This window comes from Thunnus maccoyii, chromosome 5 (genome assembly GCF_910596095.1).
Source record: "Thunnus maccoyii chromosome 5, fThuMac1.1, whole genome shotgun sequence".
NCBI lineage: Eukaryota > Metazoa > Chordata > Actinopteri > Scombriformes > Scombridae > Thunnus > Thunnus maccoyii.
This window is the reverse complement of record NC_056537.1, coordinates 25,490,395-25,516,251: the sequence shown is the minus strand read 5'-3', so window position 1 is coordinate 25,516,251 and position 25,857 is coordinate 25,490,395. Positions and strand designations below refer to the sequence as shown.

The window sequence follows — 25,857 nt, the reverse complement described above, 5'->3', positions numbered from 1 at the left end:
TAAAACACCTGGTGACTGAGTCATTTCTTCCTTGTACTATGAAATTGTAAAGAAGTTATACAGCATCACCTGGTGGATGAGTTTGCACATTGCTGTTTATTCAATTTTTTAAGTTGACATGACAATATGTAAAACAACATTCAATTTTTTAGTAATACATGTGAATTAACATGCCAATTTATAAGAATTTTCATAGCTAAGAACCGATATGGCCAGCAAGGTTTTGGTTTAATTTGAGCAGCCAAATCTTCATCACATTACTTTTTCCATAGGTGTGTTACTGTGGACAGATTAAGAAGGTGCTCTTTCAATACAAGTATTACTCTAGATAAATATATGGTTCATTGTGTATAATTGATTATAAGCATTAAGTAATGACTCATAAGAATGTATTGCTTATTTGTACCAGTCAGCGTCCTGTCAGATACCAGGATCAAAGAAATTGTCAGACTGTGTGCTCTCAGAAGGCAGCATTCAGTTTGAGACTGAACTTTTTGTTGATTGTTACTAGCATTAATTGCATGCTTTATAAATTATCTAGTTTCTTCAATTGCTTCAAGGTGCTCATACTCTGTATTTTGGTTACAGCCCTGAAAAGATTAATTAGGCCCTCTTGCACAGCATAGAAGACACAGGAATCGAGGCTGGTTCTTGTCTCTAGATATGATATCATTTAACACACAATTACTAAATTCTTTCAAAGATAAAACTAATTGTATTTTATATTGTTTTCCTTAGTTGATGTTTGAGGCAAGTAGGTACATTAATATGAGCTTTTAAAAATATTTAAAACCTCTTCAGATAATCCAGATCCACATCTTGACTAAAGACAACCCTTCAGTGGGTACCTTGGCAATGACCTCAGAGCACCAGTGAAGTGGGAAGATCATTTTCATCAGCTTTCAATACACTACAGTGTGTCCCAACTGTGTCCAATGCAGTAGACTGGAACAAATTCATAAACTCCAGTATCACATCATGTGATGGTAAATGCTACTAGAAGCATGATTCTCAAACTTATTAGGTTCAAGCCAAGATATTAGCACAAGTCTTCAGGTTTTATCTCCTAAGAATACTTCATTGTAATCTGAGATCATAGCAGGCTAGCTAAAGCTTACAAGCATCCCTTCTGAAAAACCACAGATTTCAGACCTGCTTACAAAGGAATTTATAGGATATTATGGGTTCGATTGGTTGATGTGGATCATATCCAGATATTTAAAGAACATCAAATCTTAAATCAATACAAGGTAAAAGGAGAGTGGTTAGTGTCTATATATGAAATTATAGACAAAAGCTAAATGCAGCAGTGCGGAAAAGAACCAGGTACACTTCGGCACTTGTCAAGGCATTTAGGATGGAGGAAGGTATGTTATTGGCATGTCAACGTCACCTCAAACTGACAACACGGGGCACATCTGGAGTCCAAACTGTGCAACAGTATGAGCTTCGACACCTTCTATTATACAAGCTACTAGTACACTGACTATGCAAACACACTTTACCTTTCACATTACACATATACTATACGCACCTACACAGGTTTTTCCTTGGCTGAGGTGTTCCATTGCTGTTAGTTTTCTAACATTGCTGACTGATACTAAATTGATACAGCTATAAACTTACTTGTTGACTTGTTTTCTCTGATGACCATTCCCTACAGTACATAATGACATAAATCTTAAACTTATTTTCTACCTACAGCTTTGACAGAATGTGGAAAATACAGTACTTCATTCATGAGCTCTACTGTATTTTAAAAATGCCATCTATCCCTTCATGAGGTCCAAGTTTATGGTGGAAAACAAATACTGAACAAAACTCACAAGTACATCACTCCATCTCACATATACGCACATCAATAATCAATAACACTCATCAAGACTAGAAAATATTCCTGACCTCATTTTGTCAGTGTTACATTCAGAGTTGTTTAACAGTCAGCATCAATACCTTCCTGTCTTCATGAGAAACTGCGCTGACAATAGCGATATTGTCAATGGGGCCATCTCTGCCTGGTTTCTACCCTGGTCTTCCCTCTCACTCTTTGGCCCACTTGTGTTACGCTGTGTGTCTGTGGATCAAGGGAAGTCTCTGTCTCCCTCTGGTGCTCAGGTGTTGTACTCGGTGAGGCACTAGGGTCCCCAGTTATACTTAACGCATCTTGTAGTCGTGGGATATTGCTGCTTCACATAACTGTCCTTTGAAATCCAGCTCGAAGGTAAAGTCCAAGTCACGCTGCAGGTTGACAGAGAGAGAAAAGAATTTTTTTTTTAGAGAGAAGCCAGAGAAGCAAGAGACTAGGAGACAGCAACTAAGCAAATATGCAGCAGAAAGTGAGAAAAAAAGACAAGAGAGTACTCTCAGATTAGATTGCCTCGACAGCAGAACATGGTGTTAAATAAGCAACAGACTGTTTGTGTCAGACAACAAGAGAACACAAGCGCCGTTTCCTTCCCAGAGGGGGAGGAGAGGACACTGACAAGGTCAACAATAAAATCTATTGTTGTTTGTCTGGAAGTCATTGCAGTGCTGCTGCCTGCTTGACCGCTATCCAACACTGAGGAGAAAACAATCTGTCGTGGGCAGGCAGCACAGGAAATGAGTCACTTCTTAGCTCGGATATAAAGACAAGACACCAAGTAATACTGTGAAATATTTTCATTTTATATTTACTGAATGTTTATACATGTATGTATTTATATGTTACATCTATCTTCATCACCTACTTAGACAGTAAACATTAGATTGTGCAATACTCACAATGTTTTTCTCATTGGGCTTCATAGCAATGCTGCCAGTGATCTCTTCTCCTCTTCGCACAGTCAAATAATCCTCTAGGTAAAACACTGTCTGCTTCCAGTGGGTGTATGGAGCATCAGGAGCTGGAAAAAACACACACAACAGCAATTTTAATCTTTTAACCCTAATGTTCTGTTTGAAGTCCTGCTCTATTTAACAGCTCAAAAAACATACTTCACACTGTTTGGTGAAATATGTTTTGAAGTGATGAATTGTTGCAGAAAATAACACGTATTCTGGTTGGGGTTTCAAAGCATGGTTAAATATAATGGCTTTATATCTGTGCTCAGTGCTGACAATACTTTGCTATGCAGCACTGTTCCTCCTGAGTGTTAGAACAGTTTGTTATTAAGAGGTCTAAAGGGGAGTCAGACGTCATTATCTTGTAAATGACCCTTAAGTAACATCACTATGCAGGATATCAAACATTACTTTGTCCGTGAATTGCTTTTGACAGATGAAATGAATGTTTTTTGTTCTTGCATAATCCATATAACATATAAAACATGAGATACTTCCTCATTGTACTTCCTCATAATAGCAAGCCTTTATGGTTATTTCTGTATTTTGTCACTTACATTAAATGTGCAAGCCCAGTTTGTGGGAGAGGTTACACTTCAATACTTTTCTACATGTTATGTTTTCATATGGTTAGAAGAAAAAAAAAACATGTTTAAAAGGGGTGGGGGTGGAGGGATTGGTTTATTTTGCAATAACTATCATCGTTTTGCATATGAGGAAGTATAGCCTGTGTCAACAAAACACAAGGGTTAAGTTGAGTTTTTTTACTTTGGCAACACACCAAAGTCACAGGCGCGAGGCAAAAGTCCTTGTCAATGATGCATTCATTCATTACTTTACCCAGTTAATCTTCTTGAGTGCTGCCAAGGACCTGATGTCTGTGCCAAAATATACACTGAGCAGAAGGCGGAGAGACACCCTGGACAGGTTGTCAGTCCATCATAGACTCATGATGGTATCTACAGTCTCCTGTCTAGCCAACATGCATGTCAGGAGGACAAAAAACACAACATGTACAGAGAAAGAGCAGAGGCAGGGAACCAATTCTGTGTCCGTCCCTCTTGATTTCAAGATGACAGCTCTGAAGTAAAAGTTGGAAAATGCACGACTGCATTCCTGACCTTGAAACAATCATCTTTCATCACCGTTTTACTTTGTATCTATTGTGCTGCCTTACGTCCATTAAAGTGTGTGTGTGTATATATTTCTGTCTGTGCGCGTGCACAGAAATAGATGGGTAAAATCTAACACCCCAGCCCCAAAATATATGTGAGCAATGCATTCCCCAGTGCCCTGACCGTTACTGATCGCTTGGCCAAGATTCAAAAGGTCAGCTGCACTTAAATCGAATTTCTGCCAGCTGTCCTGGGGCAACTTGGTAATTCTGCCTCTATAGACCAGCTCTTTGTGAGTCCATAGATAAAAGGGCCTGCCAATCAGCACGGCGGCAGCACAGCCCTGGCTCTAGGTTTTTGGGCATAGTTCAGTTAAGACACTGACAAGCATGCTGTGTTTCTTATGCTAATTCAGTAGATGAGATGGCATTTCTACTGACAAGCATGAATTCTAATCTTTGACCCCTGCTTGCCCTTTCCCCATTGGCTGAGAGTCTCTGTGTGTGTCTGATATAACTGTCCTTCATGACTGTATGGGGAATCAATGGCATACTCTGGCTGTGTGTGTGTAAGTTTAGATGTGTATCTTAAAGTTTAGGTAGGCAAGAAGTCTGACATTGAAAAACTTGCCTGACAGACAAACTTGCAGAAAATCAATAGAACAGGAAATGAAGGGAACTGGGTTTGGGCAGAAAAAGCTTGGGTTAGCAAATAACTATATATGGAGGAGATTAAAGGTCCTGATTATTTGATGAATAAAAGATGATGCACATATTTATTTATGCCATAAGATCTATTGCACAAACAAACATTTATAGTGATACAACCTGTTTTGGTTTTTTTTGCTTTGTTTTCTCTAAGTAAGATGCCTTCCACTCCATCACAACTAGAGGTCAGTCACACACCAATTCTGACACAGCATTGCCCAGACTGGCCATAAAAATTCAGATCATGACAATAAGCCTGATATGAACTGCTCTAATGTACAATGACATTTACTGCAGTGATCCATGCTTAAAGCCTCATCACAGACCACGCTAGAAAATGGCCTCTGATCTATGATTAGAGGTACGTCTAAGCACCATGAGGAAGGAGGCAGAGTGAGTTCACACACAAAATTTCACCATGACCTACCTAGAGCCTTCTTAGCTTTCATATCTAGGCAAAGTAACCAGCTACTAAGGTTAGTTATGGGCATAACACACAATGAGCGTGAGAAATGGACCACTGTATAACCTGGGATGTTCTGACACATGGATGTTACACCCATTTTAGTTCAGCTAAAATAGTACTGCGAGCGCCCTAGTGAGGCTTCCCTGCAGCTGATTCCAAACCCCTGGCTGCCAGTATGAGGTCCCACATAAATGTTTGATTCTGGAAGGTTTCTTTTGCTCAATGAAGTGAAATACAGTTCCAAGGGCATTTATTCTCTTTACTCCCTAGTTTTTTCCCCTCCCTCTCAGTAGTCTATACTGTTAAGTGCTTGCTGCCAGCATCCTACTATTCACTGCAACATGATTTTGGATGCTCAGGGTTAGTTTTGGCAAGGAAGGCTGCCAGAAAATGTAATTTAATTTGAATGTAAACCTAAAAGTTTTTAAATCTTCTAATATCATTATTGGTTTACTTGTAACATTGGACAGGTTAAAGGCAAAAAGCATTTTTATTGTTTTAATTAGTGATATATATAGAAACATCCGCCTGAATTCAATATCATAAATAAAAGTGCTTCTCAAGCAAATGAATGGTTGGACACAAGTTGTTTTTTTTCTCACTAATTTCAACTACATTCTTTTTTCAGTCCTCTTAAAAACTTTTTCTCTTCACTGGTTCAGATGTCTGTGCTTTCATCCTCTCAAACAGAGTAATGTATTATTGGTTGTAAGGGCTGTACAGTTCACTTTATCCCAGAAGGGCTCTTTTCTTTTACATCTAACATTTGATCTATATTTGGCTCACTGAAGATGTCAGGGGAAGACATTGTATGTGTATGTGAAAGTATGAACTCTGCTGTACAAGTAGATACTGAATCTGACCTCTGGGGGGTACTGTTCTGTTGCTGAAGCTTTACTCATATCTCTCTGTGGAGGAAGGTAATCCTATTTAAAGAAAAATCCCATTACTATCACTATAATGAATATACCACAAGCTACAGATGTATGCCCACACATACACATAGGTCCCTATATTGCTGTATATAGAAGTGTGAGGCATCTTACCGGTGGAGAAACCTGTCTTCTTGTGACACTTAGTGAACTCAATGTTGAAGTAGGTGACCAGTGCATGGATGTAATCATTCCTCTGGATCTGCAGGCAGAACGATGAGGTGAATGAGAGGTCCTCAGTCTTTACTGTGTAGATGTCCACCTCCTATTGGAGTAAAGAGATGGATGCTTCTCAGATATCTGGACCACATAAACAAAACTCCAACACCATAAGTCATTGGTATTAATATATTAAGCTCTCTCCAAACATCCCTTATTCCCCTTTTAAAGGAATATATATATATATATATTTCTTGCCAAGAATTAAATGAGAAAGAGATACCTCTCTTATCTCTGTCCATTGAATATTAAGCTTGGCTTAGCACAAAGACTGAAAACAGAAATCCCCACAGGACCCAAGTGTAAAGACAACATATTGCAAATTAAACAAATTAATGTCTTAATTAGAGAGCTGTAAAGATGCTGGTGGGTGGAATTTGTTACATTCGGACAGAGCCAGGCTAGCTGTCCAGTCAGCTAGTGATAGCTTATTTATTCCAACCATTGACTAAGGATCTGACAATCTACCAATAATCTAGAAATAAATAAATCCAGAAATTTTGTGATGTTACATACAATACATAAAAGAGACTGAAAGGACGTACATCAGGACATACAGTACAGCGTCCACCCCCATTGGGACTATACCACAATGCTAATAACCATTGACAATGAGGCCAGTAACCCTTGTGTCAATATGACAAGGAGAGGGGGCCTGGGGTTATCTGGAAGCTCTAACTATTGTCAGCCTCCAGGTGTTATTCATGCATGGTGCTAGTAGGCCAAACCTCTAAATGTGCCCTATTTCCAGTCAGTTTAACAGGGTATCGGATACCTCATTGTCCAGCAAGGCCATGTTCAGAAAAGAACAAATTGTTCCAGATCATTGTTTACTGCCATGTCAGCGGCACTGCGCCAACATATCATGTTAGCTTTGATTGCTAAGTAACAGCGGGGACTGCAGCTCACCTGAAACCTACAGCATGCTGCAGGGTACACATGTGGGCAGGAGGTGTGATAATCTTGTTTCATGTACCATCCGTGCTAATAGATATTCACTACTAGCTTTCTGGCTTTGGTGCCAGATGTCACATTTGCTGTGGAGGAATGAGCCTTATGTTTGCTGGCAATAAAAACAATGCAATATTAATGTTGGATTACCCCTGCTGCCTTTGCAAAATAATCACTCTCATAAACACATTTACCATATATTTACTCTGGCCATGCAGAATAAAGTTCTCAAAGTCACATTTCAAAGTTTAAGACAGCAATATAATGCACTGCAATGTTTACCCTCTTGCAATTACATTAAAGGTAAAATAAAAATTTTAAGAGCACTAGGTTGTTAATATTAAATTAATTATTTTCTCCAGGATTATACTAATGTAATGATGCTCATCGAGTATTGTTGCCAAAGTTTTGAGCAGCAGTTAAATAACATGATGTCCTACGTGTGCTACTGCTCAGCTGTGCAACTTTAATAAGGTCATTCAGTAATCCATTTAAAGACAATAAAGTTTGTCAATGGGGTATCATTGTTGCAAGCCTTTTTTTTTTCTCCACAAGATCCAAAGACAGGCAGCATTCCCACCAGCTTCATCAAAAATTTTATTAAACTCTTATGACTGATCGCTGGGCCATTTTTCTTTAATATCTCACAGCATTTAAAATGAAATACTGTCTGAGGTCAAAGAGAACAAAAAAATGGGTGCATGACAGTCAGTGGCATGGAGGAAGCAACTCTGAAGTCAAGGTATGATCGTACTGCAATATTCCAGCAGGACAGAGATGAGATAGGGCAGGGGCGTCTAATCAATGTCAGCGATAAGAAGGCCACCATGACGAGGAGCACAATCAGGACAACTAGACAGGCTGCTATTGACATGCATGGCACAGCAGCCTGATCAGTTTAATCCACACAGTGAGGGACAAAGACAGGGCAACAGCCATACATCAAGGTGGAACTCATACCAGCCACAGCATGTCATGCAATATGTTTACCAATCAATCAATGTCATTGAGTAGTTATGGTTGATATATATGTGTGCTTGCGCATGTGTATGTATGTGTGTGTATTACCACTGTAGTCACAACTGCTAATATATATATATATATATCAACATTGTGCAGTCAAATCATTCCCTCTTACTACTGATGGTCTGTTCAGTTTTCGTTGGCACAGTTTTCCTCCACAGATGAAGTGTACTGACAGTAGTGATAATGTTGAGAAAACAATCTCACCAAAGGGTGCATTTGGTAGCTGATCTGGAGCTTTTGATCATATCGTACAATCTTCATCAGTAAATGTTTACATTTCCATTTTTTCTGATGTCTTCTGACTTCTTGTCAATGTTGGCTTAAAAGCTCAATAGACCTTCTGGTAAGACTGCTGGTATACTTCAAGTGCTCAGAAAAGAAAAATGGAAATTTGAGAAAGTGAGCAAACTCAATCTTGTGATGAAGATCATATAATATGATAGAAAGCTCCAACAGCCACCAGATGGATGTTGTGATAAGATTCTTTTGTCAATTGCTGTTTCCAAGATCAAAAATGAAGTTTGAACCATAGCAGTGATAATCTCGTGATAGGGTGTTGCTGCTGCATAAACCAATGGTCATCAGTGCCACTGATAGAAAACACCTGATGCCTACAATTTGCTACAAGGGTGATGAAGCCCAGTATTGTAAAAAAAAAAAAAAAAAAAAAGATTGATGACAATCAGCCATATTATGATCAGTATTTTACCAACCTTGACTAGGCAGGAGTTGGTCACCACCTGTTTGGAGTCCACTACATCCACCAGTGGTTCCTTCATGGCCACATTGCGGATACAGGTCATGTCAAAGCCATACACGTTCTCCCACCCTGGTAAATACATTATCATTACTTTACCATATTCAGTTGGTAATTAAACAGCAAACATATGAAATATGTTTCTTCTTTCCAAGTTTTTGTTCCATTTCTTCGGTGGTAAAAGTCGTAGGAGGTGTAAACAGGTGGGCTGCAGCTAAAAAACAACACTTGTCGGGGGCTATCTCACAGATCTTCCCAGAATAGTCTGATCTATGACCCCAGAGACAGAACTCCAGTGATTTTGAAACAATTTTCATTATGACAGATGAAGGTCACATTGTGTTCTAGTATGATTTGTAAACATGAGCCTCCGTGAGGCTTCAAGTCTTTCCTCGGATATCCTTGCTGCTTAGGCTAAATAAAATCATGCATTATTCATTAAGCTCCTTAAGATGTGTGTGAGTGTGAGCAAACATCTCTATCATGACCCAAAAGGAGAGAGCTAGTTGAGTGCGCCAGAGAGCTGGTGATAATGAACAGGTCACACACCCTTGGGGACTTTGTAATGTACTGTATTTGCATTTCTTGCCACTCACTTAAATAAGGCAGAGTAGCACTAATGACCACAGGATGCTTTACTGGAGTGCTACAGAAGCCCACTTCTAACTCAGGCCTGCAGAGAGAGACATTTGTGGTCAGTATAGTATGTGCACTTGTCTCACCACTCACTTCAGTCTGGCCACGTCTACAGTTCACAGTTACAGAATAATTGCAGACTAAAGTGTATCCAGGCATCTTAGGAAAGCTTTACAGTCAGTGAAGTAATGTGATATGACTTTCCGGAGATATTATCTGCTGCAGTGTGGTTGTATAATTTCCCAGATGTATGGGGGAGTGTGAGTAGGATGCCTATGGGCTATTGCTCTGTTTCCCTGTTGTCATCTAGGTTATGCACCAGCTTAACACTGACTTTGGCACCGCTTTGTGTCCAGAAGCAAAACATCGCCTACGGTCCTCCTTGCGGGCTTAGAGTGGGATGATACAGAGATGGAGAGGCTTGTTGACTTATAATACCAATTACCGCCCCCAGTGTTATGCCTGAGGAAAAGTTCAGAATCATTTGCAGTGCTGAAAGGGTTGTGCGTGAATGCAACCGCACTTGTGTGAGTACAATTCAGGGTTGTGGACAGTGTTCTACATGCATGGTTCATTTCCAATATAGAGACATAATCCTGGTTATAGCTGCCCAAGGGGCGAACTACAGCTACATTGAGGACACCTGGTGCAATACAAGACAGTTACATTTCAGAATCCAGGTTCAGGTAATGAATACACACACACACACACACAGCCCCACATTTCATACACACTCTCACACTGAGCTTACAATGTATTTTGAAGTCTTTATACTGTCTGTCCTCTATGGCCACCACATACAGAGAGGCACGGTCAGGAAACATTAATCCACCGGGTTTCTGTTTGACAAATGAGGCAAGGAAATAACTCAGCAATGAATTCTGAACACATTATAAAAGGTCTACAACATTTGTGACATTTCATTCCTAAACTAAGTACAAGTTTAAATAATTGAGGAGTTATTGCTCCCTCTGTGTGCTGACTGATGGAGCAGGACCTCTGCTCATGATGCACAACTGCAAGACTATAACTGTTATTTTCCAGTTATGTTATATAAAAGAATACATAATAACAATAAAAATATTTTTAATTAAACATTAAAAATGTCCCATTAATGTAATCATGCTTCCTGACTTTTGAATTGTGTTTTAAATTGTTCGTTTGTTCTGTTAATGCAATAAATCCTGTATTATTATATTTAGTTGAGCAGGATTATTTTTATTATTATTTGGTTAAAAAAATAGTATTTGTGGCTTAGTTTATGCCTGGTAGCTTAGAAACTGGTGTTACTGCAGGACACGCTAATTCATGTCTGTAATACACACATACATATTCCACGCAGCTTACCAGCCACTTGTCCCTGGCAAAGATGACAGTGTTGAGCATGGATTCATAGAAGAGGCAGTAACCCATCCACTCCGATATGATGATGTCGACCTTCTCTACAGGAAGCTCCACCTCCTCCACTTTACCTTTGAAGATGGTGATCACTGAAACACATGACATATCTTTTAAATCATGAGCAATGCTAGATGTTTCAGCATATAAAAAGCGTCTTTACAAACTCCTACACATGAAAGAAAGAAAGAAAGAAAGAAAGAAAGAAAGAAAGAAAGAAAGAAAGAAAGAAAGAAAGTTGGTACAGTATGTGCTCCCATGGTAGCCATGCTGTTCTTATGGAAATCAGCAGCCCAGTTGGGGTTTACAGAGTAGAAGTGGATCTTTGCCCTGCCGGAGATTAGCTGACTTCAGCTTTGTTTGTTCTGCCTTGGCGAGAAGTTATTAAAGAGTTTCCCTGGTGATACAAAGTGTTTGTCTGAATGACATGAGAACCCTCTTCCTCCAACTGGTGATTGCTTTCTGCTTATTCACTGGCCTTCTTGTGCTAAAACTGAACATAGTGTTAACTCTTGTTCCAATTACTGGTGCATACTTGATATTCATAAGTTTATAGATAGAACATTTGCTGACAGTGTGGTTTATGGAGCTATTATTTGGCAGATGCACAGTCAGTAAATTTATTTTCAAAGTTGCAGGGGTGTTATGATAAAAAACATGCTTTGAAGTTACATCATTTGGAAATATGTTTGTACAATTGAATACAAATGAGCCTGTCCAGCCAGTATGAAACTATAAATACAGATTCAGAATTCAACCAACAACCGTTCAAAATCCCAACAGTAGAATACCCATGATCACCCCTCTTCTTCTTTTATACATGTCAGCATCTGCAATCCTTCCTTCCTCTTCACTATGTCTATCATTACCGTAATCAAGTTTGCTGTTGTCTTCCACTGAGAATAAAGTGCAGTGTCATCAGGATGGAGTGAGGAGGAAAACTTTCAGCTCTTACCACTGTCGAGGTGGTTGGACTTGATGATCCTCTCTGAGTACTCTGATATACTGGAACATTCAATCTGGTGAAGTAGAAAAGAAAAAAGTATCAACTGACCATACTGTAGATCAATCACTGTAATGGAATGTCTACTGCACTTGTACTGACTTGTCCTCAGTTTGCTTATAATGTAAACTCAGAACACTATAAATGTTATTGCTGCACTGATGTTGATTGGAAGGAGTATGTCTCACATAGTTGTTGTTTTTTATTGCTGGGGTAATAAATAACACACAGGAGTCCAGTTGTGAAACAGAAAATAAACTCATTTAGATAGTTGAAATTTTGACATTTGATGTCTACATGTTTTGTTACATTAGACATTTGTAATAACTAGTTGCAACAGGTAGTCTCTAAAGACAGATGATGCAACCAGGATGACACTATATTCTTTTATTGAGAAGGGTCGTGGGAAAGCAATCATTTATGTCCCATGTGTGGCCCTAACAGGCAGCAACATTCACTTCTAGAATTTTAAAAAAAGTCCTAATGACCTAAAGTCTTGTTGCTGCACAAGCATGTCTGTCCAACACTGCAGCCACTTATAAGGTGCTCTTTGTTAGAAAACACAGTATTTTTTCTTGTTTCTTATCTCTCTATGGGTGGCTTTCATTCCAATCCTGATTGAAACACTTCAGGTTTGCACCTGGTTAGAAAACTTGAAAGAGTATTAGCTGGCTTACTATCACCAGATTATTTCTTTAAAGAGTGGAAAATAAAAGAACATGAAGGAAAAGAATTTACAAGGTAATGGCTGCCACTGAAACACTGCAAGAGCATCTTACTTTAAGTAATTATGGTGGAGATTAGTCATTGTTCAACCGAAACCAGGCATTTAGCCCTGATGGACCTCAAACTTCTAGTTTCATTACTGTTTTGTCATTTAAAATTCTTTTAAATTGTCTTCACCCTGCTGCTTTTATCTTTATCCCACTGCCTTCCTCAGTCTCTCCTGCAATATCTGCAATAATTTCCCTAAGCAGCATCCTTACATCCTCCATACCCTCTCTTGTTCTGAGCTCCCTCGCTTGGCATATTTTGTACTTCCTGGTCTGCCCACCAGCGCAGGACTCATTGCTGATTTATGGAGGTGCCAGCAATAACAGAGTTACAACATCCAGTAATAAAGGTCCTTCATTCATCAGAGGAAACTCTGGACACTTGTAGTAAGCAGCTCTCAAACAAAAATAAGGACATATTTCAGCAGGAGTCATTTGTCAATACAAGGTTCTTACAACATCAGGGAGTCTGAGAGTATAGATTTTCAGCTCAGTGTGTACACTGTGTTACACCATTCCAGGGACTCGGTTTGTCGGAGGTGTGCAGACTTATTTGTGCAGCAAGAGATCCATCTGGTCGCAATCAAGCAGACGACTCTTGAATGAATGAACTCTAGGTGCTCTGGATCGTAAAAAGGCAAAGCCAGGCTGGGACCCTTGTGGAGAGAGTGGGCTGGAAAATAGAAGCACTCAGGTGTGCCTTGGACTCTCATGGAAGAATGAGGTCTATCAGGCTTTTATTATAGGGCCAGAAACTGATTCGACATGCTCTATAAGCAACGCACCAACTGTGAGATGGACAAATTGAGAGATATCATCTTGGATATTTCTCTTTTTGTTGCTGCAATTCAGTATAACATGCATACTGAGATTAAACTCTGGCCTCTGATGTCTAGCTGAGGTCTACAGCACTGCCTCCCTGGGGCAGCCCTATTCTCTGCTGCCTATTAGTAGAGGAGCAGTCAGGAGGCTGCTGGTGGTGCCCACAGCCTTCTGCCTGTATGTCTGTCAACTACTCGTACACAAGGCCCATGGATCTGCCCATTAAAAACCAGCCTGTATCAACTGCATAAACAAACACCTACAGTAATGCTGCACCAGGTGTTTGTATGCATGTGCACTTGCAGGCATACGTGTGCATGTGTGTACTGCTGTGATGTTAGCGTGTGCCAACGCCAGCCCTCTAATTGGCGATGATCTCTCATCTCTTTCTGAACCTCTATGAGAAGAGACAGCCATTAGCCATGTGTCCATCCGAGTCACGCTTCAGTGGGAGTACTGAAGCCTCGAGGCGTGTTCAGAGTCAACACCCCCTCACCCGGTGCCTCTTGCACCTCTCAGTGGTGTCAGGAAGAGTCACTGTCACTGTAGTCAGTCCCTATGGGCTCCCACTAGTCCTTCTCTCCAGAGACCCAGCAAGTTTCTAACTTTGCTCTGGTATCATGGCACCTGAGTCATAAGTTTGAAACAAGTATCCTGTGTCAGGTTTTTACTTTTACTTAAGTTTCAGTTGGTTTATAAGAATTTAAAGCAAAGAGTTTGTGATATATGGGAGTGAATTCTAAAGCAAACAGATGAACAAGCTTTGATATATTAGATTACTTTTTTTTGAGTGAGTAAGGGTCTGAATACAATACATTCATTATTTCAATATTTCAACATGTTACATAACCATCATTTCTTTAAGATCACAGGTAATATTACATCCCCACCCACACAAACATTATGACTAAAACTGTACAAATAACTATATACCTTATCAGCTTCTTATAGCTAACATTTATCAAATACTTGCCTAATGTCACATCTATGAGAAACTGAGCAACATCAGTATAAATCTTCCTGCCACATGTTGAATTAAATTTGAATATTCACACATTTCTGCCAATTTATGGTCAACCAAGCCTGAGAAAAGTATCTAGCTCACATTAGCTTACTTTATATGCTACCTGCTCTGTGCAAAATTACAGAGAGCCAAAGTAAATGAGTGACTGGTGAACAATAAGCATGGGTGAGCTTGTGAACTGGAAGTCACTGCCTATAGTTTTATATCAGGGGTTGGTGAGACCTGGAATGTGTTATCTATACAGACTTCTTCATGTCATATGGGGTAGAAATTAACATTATGAATTACTTTGCTGATTCAAATAAATTTTTTCAGGTCAGTTCAAAGATTTGTATTCGCTGACAGTGTAGTTTCACTTCATCACCATCACACTGTTCACAGTAAGTGAACGCATCACCGTTCATAACGTTGTTACATTCAGTGCTGATTCAGGCTGAATTAATTTCAGTCAGTAGTAGATTCAGCTAAGCAAGATGAGGTTTTATTTTCCAGTTGGTACAAAATGGTTGATAGCTCAGCAGTCAACTATTTGCAGCAGAGTTATAACGTACTGTGAATCACGACTGAGCTGACAACAGCACTCTCAGTCTCCACTGTTAAAAGCTACTTATAAAGTCAGTGACAATGGGGATTCAGTATATTCAGTTCCATTTGAAGATTCCATGTTAAAGATTTGTTCATACATGTTCTTAACACCTCTGACATGGAGGGTGGAGATGATAAAAATAGGCTATGATATGACTCTGGAGGGATCACATCACTGAACAACTCAAGACTGTGGTATGATTGCAGCGTTGGTTGTCTGGGGGTTAAAATGCTGCGCTTTACATAATTTAGCACTATATCCCGAACATTTTGATTAAATTACCTTGAGCAATGGACTTTGGCAAGGTATATTATGTATTATTAAACCCCAATAGATATCAAAGCTTTCAGATGAATCAGTTTCCCAGTCATGATTACGACTTGGACATTGATGTGAGCACTATTGACAAGTCTGAAACTGATGATTATGGTAACTCTGATAAGATGAAAACCATAAACAAAACACACAAATAATTTAGTGTACTTTGCTCTCATGTTTGCAATCAGTCATTCTTTGCTACAAGTCCATGATAACACTGACATGTTCTATTATAAAATCTGTCAAAAGATATTCAAGCATACAAAAGAAACAAGCACGGAAAAGATTAAAACTGTCATTTTTTACGATAAAACAAACAATACTTAAACATTGACTTAATTCTAAAAAGTGATCCTTCTCTAATTGGGATATCTTTTCCAAATGTCCACTGACTGCATTCTGATGAGCATGTAACTTTAAAGTCTGTCTCATCCATTCATATTTCTTCAAACCTCCGCCCACCTTTTGGCTGCCATCTCCCCTCGCTGCTTTTTTATCAGTGTGCTCACTGCTCTAATTCCGCCGATGCAAAGGAATCTACACACTCAAGCATGAGAAGGAAATTCTAAATCAAGTCTTTAATCAACTGCAGTAACTGCAGTCTATATATTGAAATGTCCCTGCGGTCTTGTGCATGTCGGTCAAACTTAACAAGCTCTAAAAATGAGAATTGCAGAGCATAAAACAGATATTTGCACCAAGAATCTTAAATACTGTGCACTGTGTGAATGCAAATCATGTTTGGGCCTCCACCCTGAAATTGGCTAGACATGAGCAATGGCCAGAATCTGTCCGTCTGCACAGGCATTTCAAATGTCTACACAAGCACTGCCTGTGCTTACTCTGATGCAGACATGCTTTATGTAAACGTTAGTTGCTGCAGCCTATTAAAACGCTCTTACTGAGTGCTCCAGATCTCATCATTCCAGATAAGAATGTGTTTCTGTTTTGGATTACATTATTTAACATCTAAGTGTTTTATATTAATCATTTAATGATGTACAAGCGTGGGGCATTAAATATGGACTTAATGTATCAGGGTTATGTGGCTCAGACACATGTGGAATTTAGCAGCAAAGAGCCTTTTATTGGTACTCTGTGGATCCAGAATCGAGGTTATCACTTTTCTTCCTTCTTTCATGACGTCCATATGATAGAGTAATGTTGTTGTTGGCCCGCAGCCCATTCCCTCCACCTCACAGGCTCATCTTTCACATGGAGCTTTATTGGGTTTAGGTATGATAAAGGTATGAGGCTTTGGTGCAGAGCTCACTCTAAGAACATCTGAGTCAAAGGTGAGCTAAATCCCTGAAGTCTTAGTCCCATTTATATGGGAAAAAAGAACTGCGCCAGATGGGCAGCAGTACCATAACACAAAAATGAGATGAAGCACAAACTTCCAAGTGCAGAATGTGAGGATGGTAGAGACAGAGAGAGAGAGAAACTGCATGAGACAGCATAGGAGAAAAGACAAACAAACATGAGAAGCAAGGCGAAGTCACACACACACACACACACACACACACACACACACACACACACATAAACACATAATGTCAACCAGTAGCTCAGAACAAGTCTCTTGGCAATTCCAAGTTAATCATTCCTCCCCTGAAGCAAATATATGCTGTCTGGAGCCACCGCACAAAAATAAGTTCCACGTGGTTATCCCAAGCTTGTGGTGTGTATCCAGCATGTATCCTCAGACATGCCCTGACTAGCAATTACCTCTGCTCCAGTACACGATAACAGAGAGCTCTCAAATCACGACGGCTCAGCCTGTCAACCTGCCTGAGAGGCCACACACTTTTATCACCTGCCTGTCAGACAAGATATTCCTTGAAGATTATAGGGAGTCTGGGGAAAATGGTTAAAATGTATGAACAGATACACAGGGAGGCGGCCATACACATACAGTACATGTGCACAGTGTGAGCAGGTTGTCAGGCTGGGCTCGGCAGTGATCAGATCCTGATGGTTCTGTGCGATAAGGGGCTCCACTGAAAGGGAAACATGTCTTACCCCGTACACGTGCTTTGCCCCTGCTTTGGCTGCGAACATGGACAAGATCCCAGTCCCGCTTCCAACATCCAACACTATTTTGTCCTTGAACACGTGCTTATTGTGGTACATGGAGTTCCTGTAGGTCAGCGTCCTCACTTCGTCCTTCAGCATCTCCTGGTTTTAAGCAGATGACAAATAATATCAGGAAGATGTTGACAAGGCTTACCCCAGCGGAAAGTGACAATATGTTTTCTTGGATTTAAAGCTGGCCATTGGGGGTCTGGATTTGCTGTGATATCTGCAGTGGAGCAGTGACAAATAGCACACAGCCCTCACCTAATCTTACTCTATTTCCTGTTAGGTGTATGGTTTTACATTCAAATCCATAGCTGGGTGTTCCTGAATACAACCTGTGAGCCTGCAGGATCAGCCTGTCTGCATCTCTTCCCTGTCTCCCTCATTATGTGCATGCATGTGTGAATGTGTGAATTATATTCAGAACCAACAAAAAATACACCTGACCTACATCCCAAAAATATTAAAAATTCATTTCACAGGTCACACTCGTAACGTGCTCTTTTTATGCAGCTTTTAATACTTCCTGTGTCTCCTCTCTTCAGAATGCAGCTGATTTCTATGGGAACAGCTACGCTTGCAGAAATATTCTAATGCAGTTTTGAATAGTAGAAGTATGACATACAAAAAGAGGGAAAGAAATGTTATTTCATATGTTTAATAAGGTCTGACTGTTGATCAAGATTGGAAAAAGTTTCATCGGTTTTGAACTTAATCAAAATTGTCTGCTGCCATTTTCCTTCAAGTAGCGCTTACACAAGGTCATCCGCCTCCCGAGCAGAAATTTGTCTTATGATGGGTTCAGATCTTATGTCCTTTAATGGGACTGGCTGACCGTAACCCCAACCATGGCCCTAACCATTTCTGACATAAAGCATTTATTTGTTAGAGGTTGTTGGGGTGGTCCAGAGCAGGAGGATGAGCTTCCTGGGAGGCTATGTTCACGAAAAAAGGTCACACAGAATCATCATTTAAGAACTGAAACAATCGGGTATAAAAAAGGGAAAAGAGGCAAAAGGAAAAAGGTCAGTGGCAGAAAACAAAAGTAACTATTAGTGTGGCCTTTTCAAGATGGAGAGCATTACATTTGTCTGATTTTCTTCTGTTTTCAAACCAAATTAATAATGGCAACTTTGGGGTGAAATCTTTGGGAAGAGAGTCTTTAGACCTTATTTCGAGGAAAATAACTAATAATATTTTTTCCTTTTTTACAAATTGGGACATTTTACCACAGACTTAATTGATGAGATTTAAGGTCACAGAAACTCTTTTAGAGGTGAATGAAAAAAACACAAAAAAAAGTGATCAGGCAGGAAGTCTATATTTTAACTATATCATCTATGCTTCTTTAGGGGAAGTGACAAAAATAAAATTTTTAACCTAAACTGTCCATGTATTTGTTAGCTAGATCTTGCAGGGATATTGTAATCTGTTGCTCTTCCAAGCATAATTGTGTTTACATCCAGTTTTGCAAAGCAATGTATGATTAATAGGCGCACTCACTCCCATTGACTGACTGACACCCACATTCAAAGTGAAAATAAATTGTAAGCATTATAATAGATTTTGAATACATTTCTGTATGTGGTCTATTTGTCATATATGGTGTTATTATTATTTGTAAATTACACATTTTTCACAAATGTGCAGTTGTATGTAGAGCTGTGATTACAATTATTTGTTGGCCTTATCTGATGAGAAAATTAGTACGTCAAGGAAGATGCATATTCCACAAGCTGCAAGCAATGCAAGAATCAATTTTGTCCTGGGGCTTCTATATTAGATGTGCAAACATTATTTTTAGTTCCTGAGTTTATTTCCTTAGATTATTTCTTTCCTTGGGACTATTTTTTTTTTAAAAACAGCTATTATGCATGACTCAGATATTGTATCAGTATATCAAATTATCCTCAACAAAAACGGATGCAGAAATAAGAAACAGAATAAATATCTATTGTGGATATCACTGTCATAGGACATACAGGCATACCTCATGGATACCAAAGTGGGCATAAGAGTCAAAATAGTAGTCTCGTGAGGTCATCTCTTCGGGGTTGAGGAACTTGGACATCTTGCCCCGGCCAGGACAGCTTGGGAGGCTGGCAGCATGGGGTGTGTGTGGCGGTAGAGGAGGCCGTGTGGCATGCTGGATGGAAGGTACAGGCTTGGGCAACGAGGTGGGCTGTGCCGACTGGGATGGAATTATGCGGATTGGCTGTGGCTGTGGCTGCGGCTGTGGTTGCTAGAAAGAGAGAGATAAAGAAGAAAAACACTTCATTAAGTCTGAGGCCACTGGGATTTTTTAAAGTCAAACTTCCTTTGGAATAAGAGAGGTGTTTTCTTTTGGAAGCATTCAAGTAACAGAGTGATTTATCTGTGCTGATACACCGGAAAACTTCCAGGTTTGTCAACACATGTTCTCTTCCAACCAAATGCATCAATAGTATCAGAGGGAACAGTTTGCATTTATAGACAGTGATTGGCTTAGACTTATCAGCCATTCCCCTTAACATTTTTATCTGCTCTCATGCCTCTTAGCTCATCTGTCAGCTTGCTGTTCAATGAAGCTGTCTGGTGAGTTCACAGAGTCCAGAGAGTCCATTCAATCTGGAGGAAACTCGGATCACTGACATGAAGTCAGCCTGTCTGTCAACAGAAGGCAGAAGGCGAGAAAGCACAGAAGGTACACCCATAATGCCCTGATTATCACCTCTGAGACCTGCTGGGAAGGTATAAGCATGGTGAGACAGCCATGCATCTCAGTACTGAGCCAGTAAACCATTCTGGTGTTTATTCTCATTCCAACTCTCAGGCTTCTAAAAATAAATGATAAATAATTGTGAGGGTGGACAAAAATAGGTGGCGTTTATTAAAAGAATATATTTAATATTTTATCTGAAAGAAGAAAGCAAGGAAGAAGAATAGAAAATTGAAAGACTTGCATCTTTTTCAGGCATTGTATGTATAATTTTAGGAATAAAGACCTTACCACTACTGTTATTGCCTCTTCATTTTTCATTTATCCAGTCTGATCTTGCAGTATATTGTGGAACATGCTTCTGCTGGGATTTAAACTATTCCTTGCATTTTTTGATGTTGTACCTGTATCTTTCAGAGCTATGAATTCTGTACTACACCTTCCTCTCCAGCTAAGGTCATCTAGCTTTTCAAAAGGTGGTTTTCTATCTTTGAGGTGAAGGATAGCACCAGCTTTTTTGACTTAAGTGTTAAGATTTCAACAATGACCTTCAGAAGGAAGTCCAGCTCTACATTTAATGCACCCCAGGCATCTGGCAGAAAAAGAGTTGCCCTGATAAATGATAATGACACAATTTCCAACAATTCTATAAATTTAAAGCTGCTTTTATCCAAGTTTTTTTCCCCATGTTTTTCGTCATCGTTGTGTTTACAGCCTATCTGTACTTTCCCCAAGTGGCCACAAAATCAGTTAATGTTCCAGTGTGTAGAATTTAGTGGCATCGAGCAGAACAGACCTGGCAGAGATGGAATAAAATATTCATAAATATGTTTTAATTACTGTATAATCACCGGAAGAGTCCTTTATACCTACATAGAGAGCGGGTCCTCTTCCACAGAGGCTGTAGTGTTGCACCGCCATGTTCCTACAGTAGCCCAGAACGGACAAACTAAACACTAGCTCTAGAGAGGGCCTTTTGCATTTTACGCGTGTTTCACATCCACCGTAGGTTCTCCTACATGCTTTGAAGGGGTGGATCGAGGGAGATGTATTCAGTTAGTTGTAATCTGCAACCTCACCACTAAATGCCACTAAATCTTAGACACTGGTCCTTTAACCCTCATCATATCAACATATTTAACATACAAGGACTACTAACTGGGGTCCCTGGGGACCCCAAGAATAAAGTAGTGTAAGAAAAAAACGACAAATTTATTTAAAAACTTATTTCTTCTCAAAACATTATTAGTTATGTGATTAATGTCATCTGAAAAAACAGATTATTATTATTATTTTAGGAAAGTTAGTTGATTTACATATTGTGTAATACAAAAATGTAGGGTTGTCGACAGAGCGCATGAGGAAATCTATGTCTGCTGCATTTGTGTCTGTCTCCTTCAAAATGACTGACAGAGTGCTCTCACCACCCCCTGATAGTGTGTGATACTTTAAAATTAGGACCCACGGCAAATATGAACTCAATAAATTGTTCCATCTATTAAAACTGCATAGGTGAAATTGGATGCTTTTGACTGGGCTCCCCCAGGACCCCAAGTACATTGGTATTTAAAAAGTACTCATTAAAACAGAAACAGAAAACAGAGATATGAAGTCATTCAGAACAAATTGATTGACAAAGTCATAAAAAAATCAGAATGATAGAATAAAGCACCTGTGAGATATGACAAAAAGTACAAAAAGTAGATCTCTGGGGTCTGCAGGTACCCCAGTCGGTAGGATTAGGATTAATCTAATAGGACTGACATATAACAAAGTCAATAAGGTGTATAACCTCACTAACAGATGAAGTCATACTGTTGTAACTTACAGCACCAGCAATTTGTGGCACATACATCTAGTGGACTTAAAGTCAGATTTCTGTCAGTGGCATTGATTTTCTTGTTTGAAAGAGTCGATTTTCTTCCTCTCCTCCTTTTTTTCCCTCCTCCTACTTGTATGTATCCCTTTAAAATGGCCATCATATTTATCTTTGTCCTCTCTTTTCCTGCTGGGTTTAAAATGGCAGGGACAGGGACAAAGCGACCAAGAAAATGATGTGTGAAAATGCCTGGTCACAACATGGTGCATTCACACCAAAGCTGACCTTGGTCAGTTAAATATCAGGTGTTCACTAATGATGCAGAGCAGAAACCCTGAGAAAGATCATTTCATGGCTGCTCAGTTACCCTACTGCTACCATACATGCCATTTTGAGATCTGGTCTCTAATTCCACCTGCAACATCCAAACATAAATGAACAGTAATATCACTGTTATGTTAACTTTTATACTGAAATTGTATGAAAATTCTGAAAACTATTGGTAAAAGCTAGAACAGCAGTTGTTGAATAATGATCATATTTGAGTGCTGCCTTCTCCTTGGTTTAAATGGATTTTAAGTTGATCTGTACAAATAACAATAGTGACGGAGTCAAATGCTAAGTAACATTACGCTTTTATCATCCAACCTCTGGGAAATTAGAAGATCAGTGCCTCTGCTTGGTCTAAAGTTCAGAGAATTTGTTTGTTATATGGGAGATGCATTGTGACTTGCTTGTAATTAAGAAGACCAACTGTCAAACTTTTCTAAGCCCCGATGTTGATCTGAAAAGGGACCACTTCAGTGCAGTGCAATACATTCTCACATGTTCATCACTTTGGTTATCAATTACTCAATAATGCACTTTCTCAGAAATGACATAATCAATGTTGTCTTTTCAACATCTGACCTAAAGTTAAACTATGGTCAGCTGCGGGATCCGTACAGTTGTGAAGACTGCAGGTTAATTCTTGGCATCTTCCGAAAAAAAAAGCAAAAAAAAAGCAGGATTTGATCAACAGCTGGCTCCAAGCCAAGACTCACAGAGTCAATAGTTACAAGACAGGGCCACAGAAGAGGTGATTAAGGATGCCAAGTTTAATACAGAATCCGATAAGCACTTTCTAAAAAAGTTGCATTGCGGAAAAACAAAAATCACTCTGAGCCGTCATTAAGAGATGAATTGAAGTAGACTCGGGGTGCAGTACGGTCAGAGGAGAGCAGCTGCAGAGAGTGTAACTGAGATGCCCTGTCAAAGGAAAGCGAGGGTATGCGCATCCTTGCCACCGACCCTTCAGACAGATAAACACATTTGAGGTTCTATTTCAGACTGGATCCTCATTTCTACACTGAGGTGAGGCTTGACATCTGAGAAGGGCATTCACTTGCTACTCGTCTGTATGAAAAGTCACTTTGTTTCACTATTGAAGTTGACTCATTTGTATAATGTTCCTCCTGATGTCAATGCGTAGATTAGTTGGTAAACAAATGTGTCTTTGCATATTTGTGTCAAACATTATAGGCAACACTTACTGATGGTCTACTGGAAAGAAAGCTTTTTACTTAGATAAACTTACAGAAAATCAGCCTAACAATTCATAATTTCATGGGGAAAAAAATCCTCTACGAGCCAGGAAAGACAATCACTTTGGTTCTGTGCCATTACTGCACTTAGGCGCCTCTGATAACACAAATATTCCAAAGCAGCAGAGAGCAGGGGAAGGGAAAGATCCATCCATCCAGTGCCCTATTCTAATGTATCAGGTGCCTGCTGCCTTCAGGAGGTAAGTATATTGATAAAATGCTGTGAGTTTGAGGAAGGCTTCTCCTGTGAATGAGCTTGCTTAGAAGGAAGTTTTTTGTGATTAATAATGTATAGTGAAGCAACATGAGGCTGTCTCCAACTTCACAGGGTGTTTTAATCTTTTAAGCATTCCTTCCAGATAAATCAGCATCGCATTGCTCATTGTGAATACAGATATAGCACAAGACTCAATGAAACATTGAGCTCATGCTGTTCCGTTTTGAATTTATAGCAGCAAAAAGGAGGCACGGTAGATAAATTCCTCTATGAAATGTGTCAGAATGTAGATCATAGTGCAAGGTACTTACCACATACTGTGCATTTGAGGAAATAGCACTGTAAGATTTCTGGGGGAGGCAGAAACTACTGCCTGCATCTTTGGGTTTCCCCTATTTAGAGAGATCCCTGAAGGACCCATGGGCCCTGAAACACCATTTACTATGCTCACTCCACTTTCTGCAGTCCCAGTCTGCAAGGTGCTGCAGTACCTTGGACAGCGCAAGATGGAAAGCAGCAACACGCTGTGTCCCGTTCAACCTCATAACGCTCACCAGATATTCCTTATTAAAAACAAATCAAAGACCAACAAATACATTGTATTTTACGTTTTGGTTTTTTGTTGTTGTTTATTTTGCAAGACATTGTCTGCGAACATGTTTTTGTTGGACAACTGTTTATGCTGTAAGGGAGGGAGAGAGCACAAAGCTTTGTTGCAATATCCCATCACTGTCTTATCTTCTAATAAAAGTGAAATCACACTGTTTTTCACACTGAAATCCCTGCACAACAACCCAACCTTAGGAGCTACACGGTTAAAAACGAGACCGTATAATACGACCAGTAAGTCGATGCAAGGATTTTTTTTCCAACTGTGCTCGATGTTTTAAAAAAAATCTCACTTGTCTGGCGCCTGCTCTGCACAAAACGCCTGTTTTGTCGAAGGTGAACATCCTTGCAGGGGGAATCTATCACTCAGGACTGCTGTCTCACTATCCGGACAGGCAGCATCCGGCATATGTCCTAGATGCAACTTTTAAAGCTAGGACTCATGCTGCAGGACGCATTTAGGGCTCTAACAGAGTCCGAAAACTGAGCACTCTCATTCTAGCGAAGAAAATCAAAGGTGTTCATTACACTTACCTCCATGCTCTCGGATTCCGCCATTTTTCTCCTGAGGAGCATGCAGCGGGACGAGTGCTTAATTCCCATAAGAGCCGGCAAAAATGTGCTTCCACTTGACAGAAAACACTATGCGCCTCCCGATTCCCAGGCTCCTTTCTGTAGTTCTTTGTCGTTGAATAATTCTCATTCACATCCCACACTGCAGTGTTTTTTTGAAATTCTAAGACTGTAAAATGACACAAAACTACATGAGGTCCCTAAAGCATAGCAGTCGACATTGCCATAAAGTGTAGATTCCATTGTGCAAAAGTTTGCAGTCCACTGGTGTGCTTTCCTAGAGAGTATGAGAGATGAGAGCATCATCAGCTGAGATAACATAGGTATTAAAAAAAAGCAACGTCCTATCCCATGACCTGGCAATCGCAGATGGAAATCGCAGATTGCTGCACTAAAAGCAGCAGATTGTCATGGATTCACTGTTTTAGCCCCAGTTTGATTGATTCCTCTACTGCAACATTGTTTCTAAAAATAGTACGGCTGCCGCTGTTACCTCTCAGAGTGAGAGGACTTGCATTTGCCGCTGACTACATGCAGAGAAATCTGATGAGTGCACTCTTAAAACGTGCCCAGGAATTTCATCTGAGCACATGCCACCGTGGATGTCCCCCTGCTCATCATACTCAATGCAACTCATCTGGTTTCAAGGATCTTTGTTCCATTTATTCGCTCTCCGTGCACACAAAGTGCTGAACGCCGCCTGCCCAGAGAAAGTTGGAGTTG

At 39.8% G+C, this 25,857-nt stretch overlaps 1 protein-coding gene across 2 annotated transcripts; it reads right to left on the bottom strand.

The window, feature by feature from the left end:
- Positions 1 to 36: 36 nt before the first annotated feature.
- LOC121897742 (protein arginine N-methyltransferase 8-B) lies at positions 37 to 25,370 on the bottom strand. 2 transcript variants are annotated; one of them, XM_042412448.1, is made up of 10 exons: positions 25,096 to 25,370; positions 19,626 to 19,877; positions 17,579 to 17,734; positions 11,986 to 12,049; positions 10,980 to 11,122; positions 10,384 to 10,471; positions 8,953 to 9,068; positions 6,158 to 6,308; positions 2,764 to 2,885; positions 37 to 2,238 (listed from the first exon to the last, which is right to left on the bottom strand). In XM_042412448.1, exons 1-10 carry the CDS (start codon positions 25,162 to 25,164, stop codon positions 2,155 to 2,157), a joined length of 1,245 nt encoding a protein of 414 aa, XP_042268382.1. In that variant the 5' UTR covers positions 25,165 to 25,370; the 3' UTR covers positions 37 to 2,154. The 2 variants fall into 2 exon arrangements, with proteins under 2 accessions (XP_042268382.1, XP_042268383.1); XM_042412449.1 differs by lacking the exon at positions 37 to 2,238 and adding an exon at positions 5,975 to 6,037 and having other exon boundaries at positions 2,799 to 2,885.
- Positions 25,371 to 25,857: the final 487 nt, after the last annotated feature.

What these genes read in the sequence shown, in the direction of transcription:
- LOC121897742 (XM_042412448.1), bottom strand. Translation starts at nt 25,164, where the DNA reads ATGGGAATTAAGCACTCGTCCCGCTGCATGCTCCTCAGGAGAAAAATG. An exon ending in CGGAATCCGAGAGCATGGAG is followed by an intron (nt 19,878 to 25,095) that starts GTAAGTGTAATG and finishes CTCTCTTTCTAG; the next exon opens with CAACCACAGCCGCAGCCACA. An exon ending in CCAACTCCTGCCTAGTCAAG is followed by an intron (nt 6,309 to 8,952) that starts GTTGGTAAAATA and finishes TTACTCCAATAG; the next exon opens with GAGGTGGACATCTACACAGT.